This window comes from Nicotiana tabacum, chromosome 5 (assembly GCF_000715075.1).
Source record: "Nicotiana tabacum cultivar K326 chromosome 5, ASM71507v2, whole genome shotgun sequence".
NCBI classification, from domain to species: Eukaryota; Viridiplantae; Streptophyta; class Magnoliopsida; order Solanales; family Solanaceae; genus Nicotiana; species Nicotiana tabacum.
In genome coordinates this window covers 45,833,581-45,852,816 of record NC_134084.1, presented here as the reverse complement: position 1 = coordinate 45,852,816, position 19,236 = coordinate 45,833,581, and the positions used below count along the sequence as shown (strand labels likewise).

At 37.1% G+C, this 19,236-nt stretch overlaps 1 protein-coding gene across 1 annotated transcript; it reads left to right on the top strand.

The window, feature by feature from the left end:
- The first annotated feature begins 13,776 nt into the window (after positions 1-13,776).
- On the top strand, positions 13,777-17,398 carry LOC107778124 (putative peroxidase 61). The gene is made up of 4 exons (XM_016598330.2): positions 13,777-14,117; positions 15,431-15,616; positions 15,934-16,093; positions 16,798-17,398. The coding sequence occupies exons 1-4, from the start codon at positions 13,860-13,862 to the stop codon at positions 17,226-17,228; spliced, it is 1,035 nt and encodes a 344-aa protein (XP_016453816.1). The 5' UTR covers positions 13,777-13,859; the 3' UTR covers positions 17,229-17,398.
- The last annotated feature ends 1,838 nt before the right edge of the window (positions 17,399-19,236 follow it).

Here is a 19,236-nt window from a genome sequence, read left to right as displayed (position 1 = left end):
ACTTCCAGGTCGGAATCTCTATATTTTGAAGCAATCCACTGGGTTTCTGATGTTCTATCTTTACTTGTTGACAATTGGGACACTGGGCTACAAATTCTGCAATAGACTTCTTCATATTATTCCACCAATATTGCTCCTTGACATCATGATACATCTTTGTCGAGCCGGGATGGATGGAATATCGGGATTGATGAATCTCATTCATAATCTTCTCTCGCAACCCTGCCACATTAGGCACACATAATCGGCTCTGGTATCTTAGTGCCCCATCTTTTCCGATCCCAAAAGCCATACTTTTACACTGTTGAATGCTTTCTCTTAATCGTACTAAGATAGGATCTTCATATTGTCGTGCTTTTACCTTGGCTACCAAAGATGATTCTAATGTATTCTGTACAGTAACACCTCCGTCATCAGAGTCTAACAATCTGATTCTCATATTGGCTAGCTGATGAAGCTCTTTAATCAACCCCAATCTACCTGCCTCAATATGTACTAAGCTTCCCATTGATTTACGGCTGAGAGCGTCTGCCACAACATTGGCTTTACCGGGATGATACAATATCTCGACGTCGTAGTCTTTCAATAATTCAAGCCACCTACGCTGCCTCAAATTCAACTCTTTCTGCTTGAAGATGTATTGTAAACTCTTGTGATCTGTGTAGATGTCAACATGGACACCGTATAAGTAGTGCCGCCATATCTTCAAAGCATATATTACTGCAGCCAATTCCAAATCATGGGTTGGATAATTCTTTTCATGCTTCTTCAATTGTCTTGATGCATAAGCAATCACATTCCCACGCTGCATCAATACGCACCCCAAACCTATACCTGAGGCATCACAATATACCACATAGCCTTCTGTTCCTTCAGGAAGAGTGAGCACTGGTGCAGATGTCAATCGATTCTTCAACTCCTGAAAACTACGTTCACAAGTGTCAAACCACTGGAATTTGGTAGCTTTTTGTGTTAACTTAGTCAATGGTGATGATATAGAGGAAAATCCTTCTACAAACCGCCTATAATATCCTGCTAGCCCTAGGAAGTTGCGGACTTCTGATGGTGTTGTAGGTCTCGGCCAATTCTTTACTGCATCGATCTTCTGAGTTTCGACACTAATACCCTCATCAAATATCACATGGCCAAGGAATGCTACTGAGTTCAGCCAGAATTCACATTTGGAGTGCTTAGCATATAACTTACGATCCTGAAGCGTCTGTAATACTATCCGCAAGTAGACCGCATGTTCCGCCTCCGAACGAGAATATACTAGAATATCATCAATGAATACAATCACGAACACATCAAGATAGGGCCTAAATATAGTATTCATGAGATCCATAAAAGCTGCTGGGGCATTTGTTAGCCCGAACGACATCACCAAGAACTCAAAGTGCCCATATCTTGTCCGGAAGGCCGTCTTTGGAATATCCTTCTCCCTAACCCTCACCTGATGATACCCTGAACGTAAATCAATCTTAGAGAAATACTTGGCACCCTTGAGTTGGTCAAACAGGTCATCAATTCTTGGAAGTGGATACTTGTTCTTTATAGTAGACTTATTCAACTGTCGATAGTCGATACACATCCGTAACGACCCGTCTTTCTTCCGCACGAATAGGACTGGTGCACCCCAAGGTGAAGTGCTAGGCCTAATAAAGCCCTTATCTAGCAAGTCCTTCAACTGCACCTTCAACTCTCGCAACTCTACCGGGGCCATTCTGTATGGAGGAATAGAGATCGGTTGAGTGTCAGGCAACAGATCAATGCTAAACTCAATCTCCCTTTCAGGAGGAAGGCCTGGGAGTTCATCTAGGAAAACATCTGGGAATTCGTTGACCACAGGGATTGATTGTAAAGTAGGCGGTTTCGCCTCCGCATCCCTAACGCGAACGAGATGATAAATGTAACCTTTTGAGATCATTTTCCTTGCCTTAAGATAGGAAATAAACCTACCTTTCGGTGTAGCAATGTTCCCTTTCCATTCAATGACGGGTTCACCCGGAAATTGGAACCTAACCATCTTCGTACGACAGTCAACATTTGCATAGCATGAGGCCAACCAGTCCATTCCCATTATCACATCAAAATCAACCATTTCTAACTCAAATAAATTTGCCGAGGTTTGACGACTACAAATCATCACAGTGCAACCTCTATATACCCTTCTAGCAATCACAGAATCTCCTATCGGAGTAGATACCGCGAGGGGTTTACTTATCAATTCAGGTTCAATGCCAAACTTATTAGCCACAAAGGGTGTAACATAGGATAATGTAGATCCCGGATCAATCAACGCATATACATCATAAGAAAACACAGATATAATACCTGTAACAACATTTGGAGACGACTCGAGATCCTGTCGACCTACTAGAGCATAGGTTCGATTTTGAGCACCACTCGAACTCGGCACTGCACCTCTACCCCTACCACAACCTATCGACTGCTGAAAACCCCGTGCTGGAGGTCGAACTGATGAGGAAGAACCAGACACAGATCCAGTCGGCTGAGCCATACCATCACCTCCTCTATTAGGACAATCCCGCATCATATGGCCAGGCTGTCCGCACGAATAGCATGCATCAGAACCTCGACGACACAGTCCAAAGTGGGCCTTGCCGCACTGATCACAATGTGGTGTTGGGGGTCTCATCTGACTAGTATCCCTGTGATGTTACGAGCCAGATGCCCGCGAACTCTGACCTGGACCAGAATACGATCGATCATATTGAGGCCTCTGAAACTGTGGAGGAGCACTAGCTACAGGTGGAGCCGAACTCCTCGAAAACTGTGGCCTGATACGGCCTCTGAAGTCATCAGAATACCCTGCAAATCTCGCCCTCTTATGCTGGCCTCTATCCTGCTCCCTAACTGCCCTCTGCTGGCGCTTACGATCCTCTAGGGTCTGGGCATAAGCTTGAATACGGGAAATATCCATGCCCTCCACCAAGGAGGCTGTCGTACACTCATTTATTAGATGTGGTCCCAACCCATTCACGAACATATGCACCCTATCACTCATCTCGGCCACCATATGGGGAGCATACCTTGCCAAAGAATCAAACTGCATACCGTACTCTCGCACACTCATATTACCTTGTCTAAGGTTCAAGAACTTATCAGCTCTAGCTCGTCGTATCTCAACTGGAAAGTAGTGACGAAGAAAGGCCTCAGAAAATTCCTTCCACACAGCTGGAGGAGGGTTCGGACCGCTGGATCTCTCCCAACTATCATACCAGAGAACCGCTAAATCCCATAACCGATAAGAAGCCAACTCTACTGCCTCTGTATCACTAACATGCATATCCCGAAGTGTACGATGAACTTGGTCAATAAAAGTCTGTGGGTCCTCCTTGGGGTCTGATCCGGTAAACACTGGAGGGTCTAAATTAATAAAATCAGGAACTCTTGTACTAACTGGTTTCTCAGCAGCACCTGTATTCTGCCTCTGATCCTGAGAAACTACCAAGCTAGTCAATAACTGCAAAGCACTCCGCATATCCTGGTCTGGAGTGCCAGACGGAGGAACTGGAGGCGCTGGGTGCCTTCTAATATCCTCTGGAGGAGATGGAATAGATGAGGTATGAGAGGGCATCTCACTTTGAGCCTCACTTTGTCCTGCTCTGACTTGGGGCACCTGACTGGTACCCTCTCCCGCTGTTGTATCAAGCCGTCTACTAATCGTTTGCTTCCGAGTCGAAGGCATCACTGAAAAAAACAAGGTTAATATTAGAGACGAACACTTACGACTCAACTCTACGCACGATCTAGATTCAGGAAGAAGGTAACAACCCTAGATGTCATGTAGCCTCCTGATTATAAATGTGGCGCTACACATCCATAATCAAGACTCTACTAGACACGGCTCATAGACAACCCCTAGGACAGACTTGCTTTGATCCCAAGTTTGTCACGACCCAAACTGAAGGGTCATGACTAGCACCCGACCACACTTGCCGAGCACCAACGTACATTTCATCTAACCTTCATTATTATCTTTTTGGGCTGACGAGATAAATATAAATGGTAGACCTAGATCATGGACAACCAGCAATAAAATATGACGGCATGAACATACATAGCAGGGGATGACCAGACAATCAAGAAACTACATATAAGATATGAGCTACCACGCTACTATGAAAGACTATACAACAAAAACTAGCCGACAAGGCATACCAAACTATACATGAGCCGACACTTGTCTATGAGCCTCTAAAAGAACATAAGTGTTGCAACATAGCCGGAACAGGGCCCCGACATACCCATAATGTCTATAACAAAAATTGCATACCAAGACCAAGGCAAGTCCGGAGAAGGGATCTCGTCAATCACCGCTGAACTGGACAGTCTACTGTGGTGGGGGAGCTGCACCTGCCTGTCTATCAGGACCTGCAGCACGACATGCAGCGTCCACAAATAAAAGGACGTCAGTACGAATAAAGTACTGAGTATGTAAGGCAAGGAACCATAAATACGATCAGTAATGTAAGCAAGGATAGAGAATATACAACCTGTAACATCTTAGTACCTTTGAGGGCTACTTACATGAAATGCATGATACATATGTATAAATACATAAACCTTTAAAGCATTCGCCTCTGTGGGCATCATCATCATCATATCGTACCCGGCCATAATAGGCTCGGTAGAATCGTACCCGGCCACGTGGAGCTCGGTAAAACCCAACTGATCAGTGGTTGCACAATAGGTGCCGTACCCGGCCAACTATAGCGTGGCTCGGTAGAGTAAAATAGATACATATATATAATGCATGCTCGACTCATGTAATCACATTCTAAACCTTTCAGAGTGACGTAAGGTCGGTATCCTCTATACACGTTATTAGGACTAACTCTTCACTATGAACCTTATAAGATTTAGGAAGTACGAACAACATTGATAACATAAGAATAAGAGAAGTAACATTAACATCAATCGTTCCATAAGAGGGAAAACAATGTAAGTACTGCTAGCTTCTAAGAGTAGAGTATCTTGGAAGATCGTTCATTACATTATGTACAATCGGAGTCGTGCAAAAGAAGGAAAGGGATAGCCTCACATACCTTGTATATAATGCCCCAATCTCAAGCTATGCAATTGTCAAAACTCCTTAGTCTACAATAAGAGAAACGATACTATCGTTATCATTTAAGCGTCATAACTATTATGTATCGACCACAACCTATTTTACGATGAAACGGACAGCACCTCCCCTATTTATATGACCTCACACCATTCAAAACAGTAACCAAACAGCCCAAACAACATCAATAATAAACATATTGAGCCTCCCAAAATAGTCCACACATAGCCTAATCACTCCATACATACGACGACCACCGTAGTCGTGTCAAACAACCTGGAAATGTTACGAATAACTATCAGCCCATAACCCTACATATATATGGTGTTTCTCCACACCCTTCCTCCTCCAAAACTCCACAAGATAGTAGTAAAATACGCAGCCCAACAACAACGCAAAACAGTCCACAAAACAATAACATTACTACCAAGCCTTTCGATATATATCTCACAAGTTCTAGCTTCAATGTCTTAGCCGCAACTTGGATAATCTTAAATACATATAGAGTAAGAGGTTCCTTACCTTTATACAGAAAGAACAACTCCAATTTGACCTTAAATTTCCATGAAATATCCCTCCAATGCTGCCACAACAACAAAAAAGCGAAACTAGCGATCAATTAGTGTTTTTCGGCACTAGAATCACTTTAGAAGGCTTGAAATCACCTAGGATTGATATTAATAACATGAGGGAGTATTTACAGAACATAAACCCTTTAAAACAACCTCCCACACGAGCTTAAACGACACAAAAATGAGCAACAACAAGAAGAACAAGAGACTTACTAGCGCCACGGAATTCCCGACACTTGATTTGTGTTGTTTGCCCTTTTTTGGGTCTTGAATCTTGAGAGAACCTTGAGAGGATGTTCCTAGGGTTCTAAGGTCTGAAAATAGTGAGAATAAATGACTTAAAACGAGTTGGAGGCATCCTATATAGGTCCAAATATCTTAAACCGCCTTAGTGGGCCCCATAGAGAGGTGTTTGGCGCAGTCTTGCGAAAACGTGAATATCTCTCTACTCCGAGATCGTATCGATGAGAAGTTTAATGCGTTAGAAACTAGACTCATATATCTTTAATTTGGTTGGCAGATCACCCCGTAATTCTTTGTAAATTATGAGAAAAGATTAGAAACATTTGACCTAATGTTTAAGTAAAATTATGAACCTAAGTTGCGACAACTTTTGTCGACTTTTGTTTCATAACTCGTTTGACTTCAAGACTTATGATACGGATATTATATAATTAAAATACCTTAATAAATGACCTCTTGAGTGTATCAAGCACCGCTAGATTACCTGAAAATATGAGTTACAACATCCTTGATTCGTTTAACTTCTAATACTGGTTAATCACCCTTATACACTCTTGTATCACTTAAGACCAATAGGATTGACTTCTTATCATCTCAAAGATAATTACTTCTTGGATTTATGTTAAATAATATATGGCATGAACTAACACATGTGGATATGGGTTGTAACACCTACGTCAAATGCAACATGATGCAAATAAGCGTTCTTACTAGGGATCCGGCATGAGGTTTCGTTATACTAGGTTTATAACCTGGGTATATGTTCTAGACTGTGTACCCGAGCGGACAACTCGAGTCGAGGAGGGGGCTACGTACCGGGGACCCACAAGATCGTCCGACTTTGTAACTTGTCCGGCCTCTTTCTTATTTCAGGTATTGACACTAACAGAATGGGGAGTCTCGACCAGCGAGCTTCTCCCCGGAGGTAAGAAGAGAAGGGTTTCGGCACAGTTTATATACAGTTCAGATAATATCAAAGCGGTAAAAGAAAACATTTAGCACGTTATGCCAAAACATGTAATAAAGATCAGATAATAAAGCCAAATATAACAATTATTATAAGCTCGAATTCTTGAACCCTGAACCAGTGGTTCTGGGTTCGTTCCCCAGCAGAGTCGCCAGAGCTGTCACACCTCCTTTTTGCGTGCCCGCCCCGAAGGGTTGAATGCGTGAGGGAGTTTTTTCCAATTTAAGTGACAATATTCGAAATGGGATTATTTATTTAATTCAGAGTCGCCACTTGGGAAAGGTTTGGCTTTTGGTGTCCCAAGTCACCGGTTTATCTTGAATCCCAATTCGAGGAAAATGTTCGACTTTCCAAATGAAGTCTGCGAACCAGAAATTCTAAGTAAGGAATTCTGTTGACCCGAAGGAAGGTGTTAGGCACCCCCGGATCCCGTGGTTCTAGCATGGTCGCTTAAATTGTTATAATGGCTAAATATCTGATTTTAAATACATGTTATAACTTGTGTGCTTTTATTAGATTTAAACCGCTTTTATTATTATTTATTTTTTATGGAATTACAACGTCGTGAAAATGCATTTCGAACCACGTCACAATCAATGCGCCCGTGGTTGTTAATACATTCCGACTCCGTTGAGATTTGGATTTGGGTCACATAAATGCGCACCCGAATTTAAGAAGGTAAGATTATTAAAATGCGCACCTGAAGCAATTATCGTATTATTATTTCTGGGTAAGGCCGTGAAATTTTGCTAAACGGCTCATCCCGAAGTCTAAGTAATTTTAATTAAAAATTTATCGAGGGCCCCACAATTTGTGCATTTTATTGGGCGAGACTCATCTCATTTATTTTAACAGGATAATCCTAAAGTGCCTACATTTTTCTATTAAAATTGTCTCTACAAAATGAAAGAGAAAAGGTCTTAATTTATTTACATGCTTGAGTTGTTATAGTTGAGTTTCGGATATGATTCATAAATTCTGAAAATAATGTAAGCAGGGCGGTCCGTTGCCAATGCGGGCCCAGTCCCAACGTGTATGGCATAAAACTAAACCTGGGTCGTCTTATTCACGTATTACTAACTAGTTACATTATACTAGGTATGTTCTCAGTTTGTCAAATTAAAAAAAAACTTAGCAATCTAATTTTAATCCTAAACCAATTACATGCTGGAATTAACCAATATTATTTAACTAAACAATATTCTTACAAGTTCCGAAATGGTCTATTCATTTGATTTTTAACTTAGACGGAGTTACTACACCATTTATTTATTTTTAGGCAATATATATAGATAGTTCATCCGTTAAGCTATCGTCAGATGTTCCACTATATATATATATATTAAATAGCTACATGATTCTGATTTTTGTAAGCTAAATAATTTATATATACAAATAAAATTCAGAATATAATTTAAAATAAATTTAGAACTTCAATTCTTCATTTTTCGTATTCATGCTTCCTGTTTCAGTTTACAATAATCAGCATGTCAGTTGTGTACCTGATATTGGAAGCAAAAGAAAAGTGAGATCAGCAAAAACTCAGTAGCATACAACAACAGCAACCCCAACAACCAGTAACAACCAGCAACGAGAAACTTAGTGGCAGATTTTAAAATCAAGACAAAAATCCAGAAACACCAACAACAATCAACGGACAGAAGCAAAGGGAATCTTTTCAGATAAGACTAGTTAGTGTTTAACCCTTAATTTCTGAATCCGTATATCAGAATATTTGGATTGTATATCAGGTGTATACTATTCTTCTTTTGAATTTCCAGAATGTTTTTCTTTTTATTTTCTAAAGTCTTAGTATTTTTCGGAATTTCCTCTCTCTTAAAATTTTCTTCTCCCCTTCAAAATCTGATCAAGTTCCCCATTTATATCTCATCCCAAACCCTTTAATCCATTAATAAAACCATCACTTTCTCCTACCAAACCCACTATATTCCCACTCATCCCTCACTACATTAAACAAATATATCAATCCAACCCATTACATTTTGTCCCCCATGTCTAACATAAACAATTACCATATTCCCCTCCACTACATTATGTCTTGTCCCCCATTTATATTAAACAATTATATCACCCACACCCCATTACATTTTGTCCCCCATGCTTAACATAAAGAATTATTCAAAATGTTCAATTCCCAAACTACCCCTCCGACCTTATTGCAATTACCATTTTAACCCTGAACGTACTGCAAATTACCAAACTACCCCCATCAGCTATAACCAATTCACCTAATCAATCTTAACCAAAATATAGCCACTATGATCAATTTCTAACAATGTTCAACAACAAGTTCAAACTAAATGATGAACAACAAAGAAACAACTAAAATTATCTTGATTGAACAACATCTTTAACAACAAACAAACCTACTTTCAGATTCAACAACAACAACAACAACAAACAAATATATTCAGATTTCTAAATTCAATAATCATTTGAACTTAAAATCTAACAACTTTACAACCAACAATTCCTATATTAAAACTAAACAAAATCATGAAGCAAACTGAAGAAATAATCAAAAATGATAATCAACAAACAAGAAGATCAAACTATACTAATTTCGTATTCAAGATCAATCAAACAAAGTATGAACATAAATGAAAAGATTCAACAACAATAACAAACAAGCTTTATTCTAACTTCGAATTAAACTTAAACAAAACAAATAAACATATTCAAATCACTAATCTTCAAATAATCAATTAATCTTTTTAAATTAAATCCAACAAAATTATAACAAAGATACATGATTCAAAAAAAATTAAAAACCAAAACATAACTTCACATTAAATTACTGAATTAAAACGAACTTTAAACAAAATGAACACGAATTTAATCTACAACAAACAACAGATTCAAACGATTTAAACTAACATTCTTTTATATTAACATTAAATCCTTTTAAATTAATAAAACAAACTAAAGACAAAATTCATTGAACTTAAACTTAAAACTAAAAACGTTATAATTACTAAAAATTTCTACCTAAAAATAAACAAGAAAAATAAAACAACTAAATAAAAATCAAGAACAAGAATCAAACATTTAATGATTTTAGATCCGAAAAAATATCAAACAAATTACGGACAATAAATGAGACTCAAATCCACTAACCGGATCGAAACGACGATGATCTTGAATGAAAACAAATCTGTCCGAAAACGATTATCGTACCAAGACTACCAATGCCCTAACGGATCTTGCCTTCAATGATAAACTCACCTTCCTTTTAAACTTGACGAACTCAAAACATCACACAACGACCTCGACGGATTAAACTTGATGGAGCAGCAACAACGTCGAGGAGCAGCAACGAAGATCGTCGAGCAGCAACATCGTCGAGCAGCAGCGGCGCACGCAGCAGCAGCAGCGGCGGAACAGCAGCAGCAGCAGCGGTGCAGCAGTAGGCAACAACAGCAGTGGCGACGCGAGCAGCCATGGGAGCTCGAATTCGAGCTCGATGAAGCTCATCCATGGCTAGACGTAGCAGAAGGAGCAGTTGCGTCGAGAGGAGGAGATGCAGTTGACGATGACGACGAGGGCTGTTGGTTATGGGGCTGCTGGTTTGGGGAGTTCGGAGGTCGTTTGAGGTGGGTCGAGGAAGAAGAAGACGCAGCGATGGGTGGTTGATTGTCGAGGTCGTTCATGACTGCTAGACAAAGAAGAAGAAGCAACGCAACAACCATGGGAGGGCAGCCATTGTTGGGGGAGCTTTGGAGCTTAGAGAAGAAGAAAGGAAATGAGGGGGGTGGCAGATAGTTTAGTTTTAGGGTTTTCTTGGGTTTTTTTTTGTGTTTTGTTTTGTTTTATGAAAAATGAAAGAAAAGAGGGTTTGGGTCTCTTTGGGTTATGGACTGGGTCGACCCAATTCGAAATGGACTGTGTTGTTTGGGAAGATTGGGCATTCTTTGGGCTCGTGGCTTGAAATTGAAGAAGAGGCCCAATTCCGACTTTCTTTATATTTTTGCTCTCTTTTCTTCTTTTATTTTTCTAAAACTAAATTCTAAAACCCCTTAAATTATTATTAAGACTAAATTAAGTTATAAAAGTGAAAATTAACTCCCAATAACAATTAACGCATAATTAAGTAATAATTAAGCATAAAATTATATATTTGGACATTAAATGCTAAAAATGCACAAGATGCCTATTTTTGTAAGTTTTAATTTTTGTAAAACAAACTTAATTACTAACAATTGTAGGATTAAATCCTAAATGCAAAAATGCGACATATTTTTTTTTGTTTGTATTTTTTATTAATTTAACAAATAAACATGCACAAACAAATACAAATAATTATCCAAAAATGTCACAGAATTCTCAAAATTGCACACCAATAAAAAATCATTTTATTTTGAATTTTTTGGGAGTAATTCTTTCATAGGGCAAAAATCACGTGCTTACAGTAATTAAGAGATATTGATAATTATCCCAAGGAGGCTTGCGCCGCTTGCCTTAGTGAGCTCGAAGAAGAGGAAGCAATGCATCCGAATAAAATCTTGGCTAATTAATCATGTAAGGTTCAATGCTAGGAAATTTCCCTCATTCAATATCATAATTGGATCGACCAAGATGAATTCACTCTTCGTAAATTGACTGTGCAGAAAACCCTCCATTGGCCGGCGATCTTTATTATCAAATGATATGGGAGATAGTCAAAGCATCAGTCTCAGCATCAACAAAAGAAATGAACTGACCAATCGATTGTTGTTTAAGAGAGATCCTAAAGGCTTGAACTTTTTGTTAGCTTTGAAACATGGATCGAAAGAGAGAGGAAGACCAAACAAAGCCGCATATCATGGTATTTGTGTGAATATTTAACTTTTGGAACTTGTCGTTTTAAATTTGTCTTGCCATTTGTGTGGTTATAAGGATGGTTTAAGGTTAAACTATTTTCATATGTAATAAGAGGTAATATTTTGGAACAAATTAAAAATAATAAAACAATATCACATAAATTGGAACAAAGGATTATATTTACGCAACATTTTAGAATAAGAATAAAATCTGAATAGTGATCTGAAAAAGGGCATTTGCATAAATCAACCTTTGTGCTATTAGTTAGTCAATTGGGCTCTGAGTCAATCAGCCCAATAGGTGAATACAAGCATAGTGTTTCTCAAATTTTAAAAGGAAAAAAGAAAAAGATTAGGGGTGCGTTTGGTATGAAGGAAAATATTTTTCAATTTTTTCATGTTTGGTTGGCTTAAATGTTTTGGAAAATATTTTCCTTATGAACTCATTTTCCTCCAATTGGAGGAAAATATTTTCCTTATCAAGAGAAGGGAAAATATTTTTCAAAACTCGTTCTCAACCTTCACCAATCCAACCCACCCCCTCTCCAAACAATGCTTTTTTTTTTAATTTCAGTTTTTCCGTTACCACTCACCCTACTACCCCTCACCTGCCCTCCCCCCAAAATATTTTTTAAATATATTATTTAGTTTTAATTTTTTTATTTATCGGTTTAAAGGTTCAAAATTTTACAAGTTCCAAAATTATGAGTTCATTTTTTATTTTTTACTTTTTTTTGTAATTTCAAATTTCTGTTTTTTCTGTTTTTATGCCCCCACTCCCCGCCCCTGCCCCTCCCCCCAACCCCGAAAAAATATTTTTTTAATATATTTTTTCAGTTTTAGTTTTTTTATTTATCGGTTTAAAGGTTCAAAATTTTACAAGTTTCAAAGTTATGAGTTAAGAGGTTTATGTGTTTGGAAGTTTACAGGTTTAGAAATTATAAAGTTTACGTGTTCGAACTCCGCGGTTTCGAAAGTTTATGAAAAATGTGGGTTCAGAAGGTTGTTGGTTTGAAAGTTTATGGCTTCATGTTTATTATATCTAAATTATTTATGAATACTCTTGAAAAATAATTTTCCTTAATTTGCATACCAAATACCAAAAAATAAATAAAATTACTACTTATTTTCCAAGAAAATATTTTCTTGGAATACAGTTTCCGTGTTGTACGAAACACAGCCTAAATCATGAATCCTTAAGTAAAGTTCAACAAAAGATAAGCAAAGGGAAAACTCAACTTTGACATCATCTAGTCAAATACAGCTTGGCGACGAGAAGAGGAGGAAAAATAAGTTAGACCACCCAGAGTGCAAAAGCTTCTAAAAGGAGTAACTTTCAAAAATAATTTTTTTAAAAAAAGTCAAAAGCTCGAGAAGGAAATTAAGTATCCCCATTCTTTGTTATTTTAATTTTATTAATACATTTACAGGCAAAAAACAATTTCCTAGATGATATTCCACTTTGTTTTCTTCTTTGGTTGGAGGTGAAAATGTTGATTTTTTTTCTCCAGTTTTTTGGTAACCTTTTATTTTTCAAGTAAACATCATTAGAGAAGTCTTTATATATGTTATGAAAAAGAGGAAACAAATATTTCAGCTTAGTATAACGAATATCTTGGCTTGAATGCCGTTATACCCCATGCATGCAATGCAAATAAAAATACGGTTCTATATTGTTGCCAAGAAAATTCTTATGTTTGAATGTGCATGGCATTCAGAAACGTATAAGTTCACATGAGTAAAATTAAATCTACACGTAAGCTTGAACCAAACGTTTGCATGCATGAGTTTACTGCTAAAAATATAACACCAATTAACTTAAAAAGAAAGTCTAAGCCCTCAACGCGTAGATTCACGTGAAATTCCATCACATACGTTTCTTAAAAACTCACAAAAGTGCCAATGGAAAAAACTAAGGATCGTATATTATGAAAAAGTGCATCGATCCACGAAAAATATTATTTTCTTCGAACTTCCAACTTGGCATTTCATTAATCATACGTGCCAGGTAATTAATCTCTCATCACCAAATCTATGTCTATATAAGGCTTTGTCAAGACAAGATTACACACTAACCTGTATCATATTCAAGCTCATTCGACACTAGTGCAAGACAAAGAGAAAAAGAAAAGAAGAAGAAGAAGATCAAAAAAGTATTAAAAGCAATGGAGAAATATTTAGGGTTTTTGGTGATTCTTCGTCCATTGATGATTCTTGCACTGAGCTTGAATTCAGGTTACGTGAATGCTGCCACGTTTTTGCCACCAGAGGATAAGCCACTGGAGAGGCATTACTATAAGAAGCTGAATACATGTGCAAATGTGGAGCCATTTGTGAGACACCAAGTGAAGCTGTTTTGGGACAAAGATAAAACTGTCACTGCCAAATTGCTCAAGCTGCTCTATGCTGATTGCATGCTCAATGTACGCCTCTCTCTCTCTCTTCACTCGATTTTTAGTATTACTCTATCCGTTTCAATTTAGATGAGGTAGGTTGACTCGATATGAAGTTTAAGAAGAAAAAAAAGACTTTTGAAACTTGTGGTCTTAAAAGCGGGTAAAAGCTTTGTGGGATCATGACACTTGTGTGAGTATAAAAGCTTCTAAAATAGATAAAATAAAAATTTAAAAATGTGTCAGTATTTTTGGAACAGACTAATAAGGAAAATGTGTCATCTAAATTGAAGTAATAACCAGATCTTGTGATTTTTATAGACCGACTATTTTATTGACGATCAGAAATTATAACGATCGAATTCATGCCTTTCTTTACAAAGTAGTTGCTAAAAGTTTAATTGCTTTTCTTTCTTTCTTCTTCTAATCTTCTTTAACTTAATTAGTATATTCATTCCCCATGTCTTCTCGTCTTTGCTATACCAAGAATTTTACTTTTTTCAATCGTTACCACTTAAAACATGGTGCAACCGCCAGAAAATTCAATATTACCTAATAACTATAATTTCTATTAACTTTATCCTGAGATTTTAACAAACCGACTCATGCTTTTGCTAGTGGCTTTTGCTAAAAATATCAATCTTATAATTCAAATAAGGGCAGTAGTATTAATCTCCATTGATTTTGGTGCGAAGAATATGAGTAAATAATATTATGTACGTACTCCCGGAATATTTATATTACTAATATCTTATCTTATCCAGCCCTTCCCTTAGGAAAGACGCTTGGGTAGCGTAGTAAAGGCAGATAGATACCTTTTACCATAAGCAACTAACTTTAATGCATGCCGTTAATATAGAGGACATATTTGACTATGATGCAAAATCTAAGCCTATAAAAATGGCGTGTCTCCTCTTTAATAAAAGAAAATGTATAAGAAAAAAAGGTGGAGGATTAGAAAATAAAGAATTTGCTTACTTAACTTTTGTTTTGGCAACACAATGGTTGTAACTTGTAACTACTGATAGTGTTTTAAAATTTCTCTGCATTAAGTTTGACCAAGCTACATCTTTTAATAAACTAGTAGTATGATTTACAGCTCCGCCTATAACTCCAGGATTGTGGGTTCGAGTCACCAAAGGAGCAATAACTCAAACAAAGGGGATCAAAGGGGATGGGAATAAAAAAAAAGTAGTAGTATATATGATTTAAGTTATTTGCAGTGATATTGTAAATATGATCTTTTTATGGTCGGGTGTAATTTAACTAACAATAATTGATTATTAAAATTTTTTATCAGGTTACTAATTTTTTTTAAAATGTGTTTCTTTATTATTGTCCAGGGTTGCGATGCATCAAATCTGCTAGTGGGACCAAACACAGAGAGAAATTCATCAAAAAATGCAGGGATGGGAGGGGGAGCATATGAATTGATAGACAGAATAAAAAAAGTTCTTGAAATTCGATGTCCCAGAGCCGTTTCTTGTACTGATATCCTCAGTCTTGCTACCAGGGATGCTGTTCACTTTGTAACTTCTCTCTCTTTCCTTCAGATTATTTTAATCGACATTTCTTAAATACTTGTTTATATGAATGGATTTAATTAAGTTTGATAATATAGAGAATTTATACTATCGATTTAACTTGCACATCAGTACACATAATTTAAACTTTATACAAAATACTTGCAATACATCTATTGTTTTGATATGGTGAAAATCATTTTTTTATTAGGATTAATCATGTGCGCGATACATTAACTAATTAAAAACCCCCTAATCCATTTTTTTTTTTTTAAATTGCCTAATTGAAAACCGTTTTTGGCTTTAATTGTGGCATATTATAGGCAGGTGGGCCATCTTATCCAGTGTTTTTGGGAAGAAGGGATGGATTTGAGTCAAATGCTGCATGGATAGATTACCCTTCACCTTCCATGTCTTGGGAGGAAGGCCTTGCTTACTTTGAATCCAAAAACCTTGATGTTCAGGACTTTGTCACTCTTTTAGGTATGAGTTTATCATCTTCTTTACTTATTTTAACAGTATGTTACAATAGCCTTTTGACACAACTTAATTATGATCCTAATTAGTGTTTAGGTAGATCACTTAAAACTTACTTTATAATACGCTATTAGTTGGTAATGTGGTAAAAACGGTAACTGACCAGATTGGTCTTTGCACTGTTAGTGTATATTGTGAGGTATTTGTCCTAATTTTTTTATCATATTTGATTTTGTTATTTTTTGAAGGACAACATATTTACCATACGAAAAGGAAAAATATAATTCTTCCATATTTGGCTATTTTATTTCTTGTAGGAAAATATTTGGACTTCTATAAATTAAGGATCATTCCTTTTCATTTAGTAGCATCCACAATGTAGCCATATGAGGTTTGAGAGTCTTATTTAGGAGGGAGAAGCTTTCGAGACAAGTGTTAGTGTATTACTTGTGTTTGCCTCTTCGTGAGCTTGTTCTCTCAATATTTTTGTACTCTTTTTTACATAGTGGATTGCTCATCTCCACCGTGGATGTAGCGCAATCGACTGAACCACGTTAAATGTTTGTGTCTCTTTTGGTATATTTCTCTTTTATTGTCTAATTTATCGTTGTTCAAGGTTTGATTGGCTAACTTCCGCATGACACCTGCTTTTTCGGTCCTACCATGTACAACTTATTTTCTTCTAAAAACCATATTCATTTATCTTTCAGGAGCACATTCAATGGGGCAAGCACATTGCCGATTCTTCTATGACCGCCTTTACAATTTCAAGGGTACTGGAAAACCAGACCCCACCATGAAGAGATCTACCTTAGTAACCCTACGATCACAGTGCCCAAAAAATAGCAAAACCGATTCAGCTGTCTATTTCTCACCAGGATATGGTTCTAACTACACATTCTCCAATACATTCTATGGAAAAGTTGTAGCTCACGAATCTGTTCTTAGAGTTGATCAGCAACTATCATATGGAGCTGACACAAATGAACTAGTCAATGAATTTGCACACAGTTTAGAGCAATTCAGAAAGGCATTTACATTGTCAATCAACAGGATGGGAGGTCTCAAAGTGTTGACCGGTAAAAATGGCGAAATTCGCAGAGATTGCAAGTTTACAAATAAGAACAATCCCAATCTCTAGTAACAAGGGTCTTCAGTGCATAACTAATAATACGGAATATATGTAATTTCTTATACTGCTGATAAGCAGATATCCATTTTGTCATTTCAAACATTAAGGACAGTATATTGTAATAATCGATGACATAAGTTGAATAATAGAGATGTGGAAAATCTCTTTTGAGTGTTAAATTGCATCAAGTATGATCATAACATGTCTCAGAAATTTCCAGTTATTCTCAAGATATTTTGCTAGATATTTTCTAAGAAGTAAAATCATAAAATTGAATGGAGTTATTTTGATCCTATATTCCGCAACTCCGAAATCAACTCGAAAACATACTTCCTCTGGTTCATTAGAATTCTTTGCTTTGATATGATGAACTCAATGACAAGATAGAATTTTAATTTTTTATCAATAAGTCATCTACATAGACGAGGATGATTACCAACCTACTGTATCCCCTCTTAATGAACAACTTGTTGTCCAACTTGCTTTGAAGAAGACCAGATTTTAGCAAATTAAGGTTCAGTCAATTTTACATTCCACTTCCCAAATACTTGTTTAACAGTTTAACAAACCTGAATTCATTGTTCTCCCCTTGCTATGAAGCCTTTCAGACAATTCCATGCACATAGATTCATTCAATTATACAAATATACAATTACTTCGTGTCTTGATAAAAACCAGCCAAGGGAATTGATTAGAAGGGGGGGGGGGGTGTTGGAGTTAAGAAGCTGGACTACAATAATGTTGCTGATGTTGAGGCACACCCCACATAAGAAGAAGCCTATTTGGTTGTATTTGTTGGTATCAACCCACTTATTTGGTAAGGCCCATTTTTTAGTCACTCTTTTGCAATCAGCGGATAATCCCACTTGTATATAGAAAACACTTTGGACTCTTCTGGAAGGATGTAGAAAACATTTTACTTTTTCAGATTGTAAAATGAAAATATCTCCTTCTCCTTTTTCTCTCTCGTTATTCTTTCAAAGCTTAGCATAGATTTCGTTCAATCCATGGAAATCAATGTTTTCACATGGTATTAGAGCGGAGATTCCGTTCCTACTCCTCACCATCTTCCTTGCGATGTTACCCTCGTTTATTTTCATCAGAGTTTTCTTGTTCGATGAGAAATTTGGGGTTTTCTGGTGTCACTGAGTCTTCTTCTGCAATCGTTGCTTTGAGAGGTTCGTCATACCTGAGATTCATCGGATTGACGTGGAAATCAGTCGATTCCTCTGATTTTTTTTCATTTTCCAACTGTTATGGTTCCTTTCAATTTCAAGGTCGTTACCGTCTTTCGATCACAAAGACGAATGGTATCTCTTGTCTAGCTCATTTTTTGTTGTTTGAATCTATTAGCTGCTAATTGTGGTGAAGATATATGACTGCATGTGCTGTGGTTGAATTCTATGAATTTTCTGACTGAGTAGTTGAAATCCAAAATGGTTAATGTTGTTGATGATTCTGTACCTGCTAGTTCCTTTGCTAATTTCGTCCCTGACCCGTCGAGTCCCCTGTTTCTCCTGTCTTCTGATGTTCCGGGAGTTTCCTTGGTTAGTACTCTTTTTTCTGGGACTAGATTTGGGGGATGAAGACGAAATATGATTGTCTCCCTATCTGCTAGGAATAAGATAGGGTTCATTGATGGAACAGTTCTCCAACCTCCTGAAAATTCCCCTCAATTTAGGCAGTGGGATAGGTGTAACAATATGGTCATATCTTGGCTGACCAACTCCCTTACACCAGACATAGCTGAAAGTGTCCAGTACTCTGACATTGCCCAAAGTATTTGGACTCAGCTTAACAAAAGTTTTGGTACTGTCAATGGTACCAAGGTTTTTGAGATAAAGCAAAAATTAGCATCCACTAGTCAAAAGGTTTTTAGATACAACATCTTATTTCAACAAGCTAAAGAAATTGTGGGATGAATTGGGTTTTATGCGTGCATCTCGTGGTAGTTCTTGCACATGTGCTGCCAAATCTGAGCTCCAAAGAGAAGATGACGAGAACAAGTTGCATCAGT

Coding starts and splice junctions, on each gene's coding strand:
- LOC107778124 (XM_016598330.2), top strand. CDS start 13,860: ATGGAGAAATATTTAGGGTTTTTGGTGATTCTTCGTCCATTGATGATT. Junction 14,118..15,430: donor ATGCTGATTGCATGCTCAAT/GTACGCCTCTCT, acceptor ATTATTGTCCAG/GGTTGCGATGCATCAAATCT. Junction 15,617..15,933: donor CCAGGGATGCTGTTCACTTT/GTAACTTCTCTC, acceptor GGCATATTATAG/GCAGGTGGGCCATCTTATCC.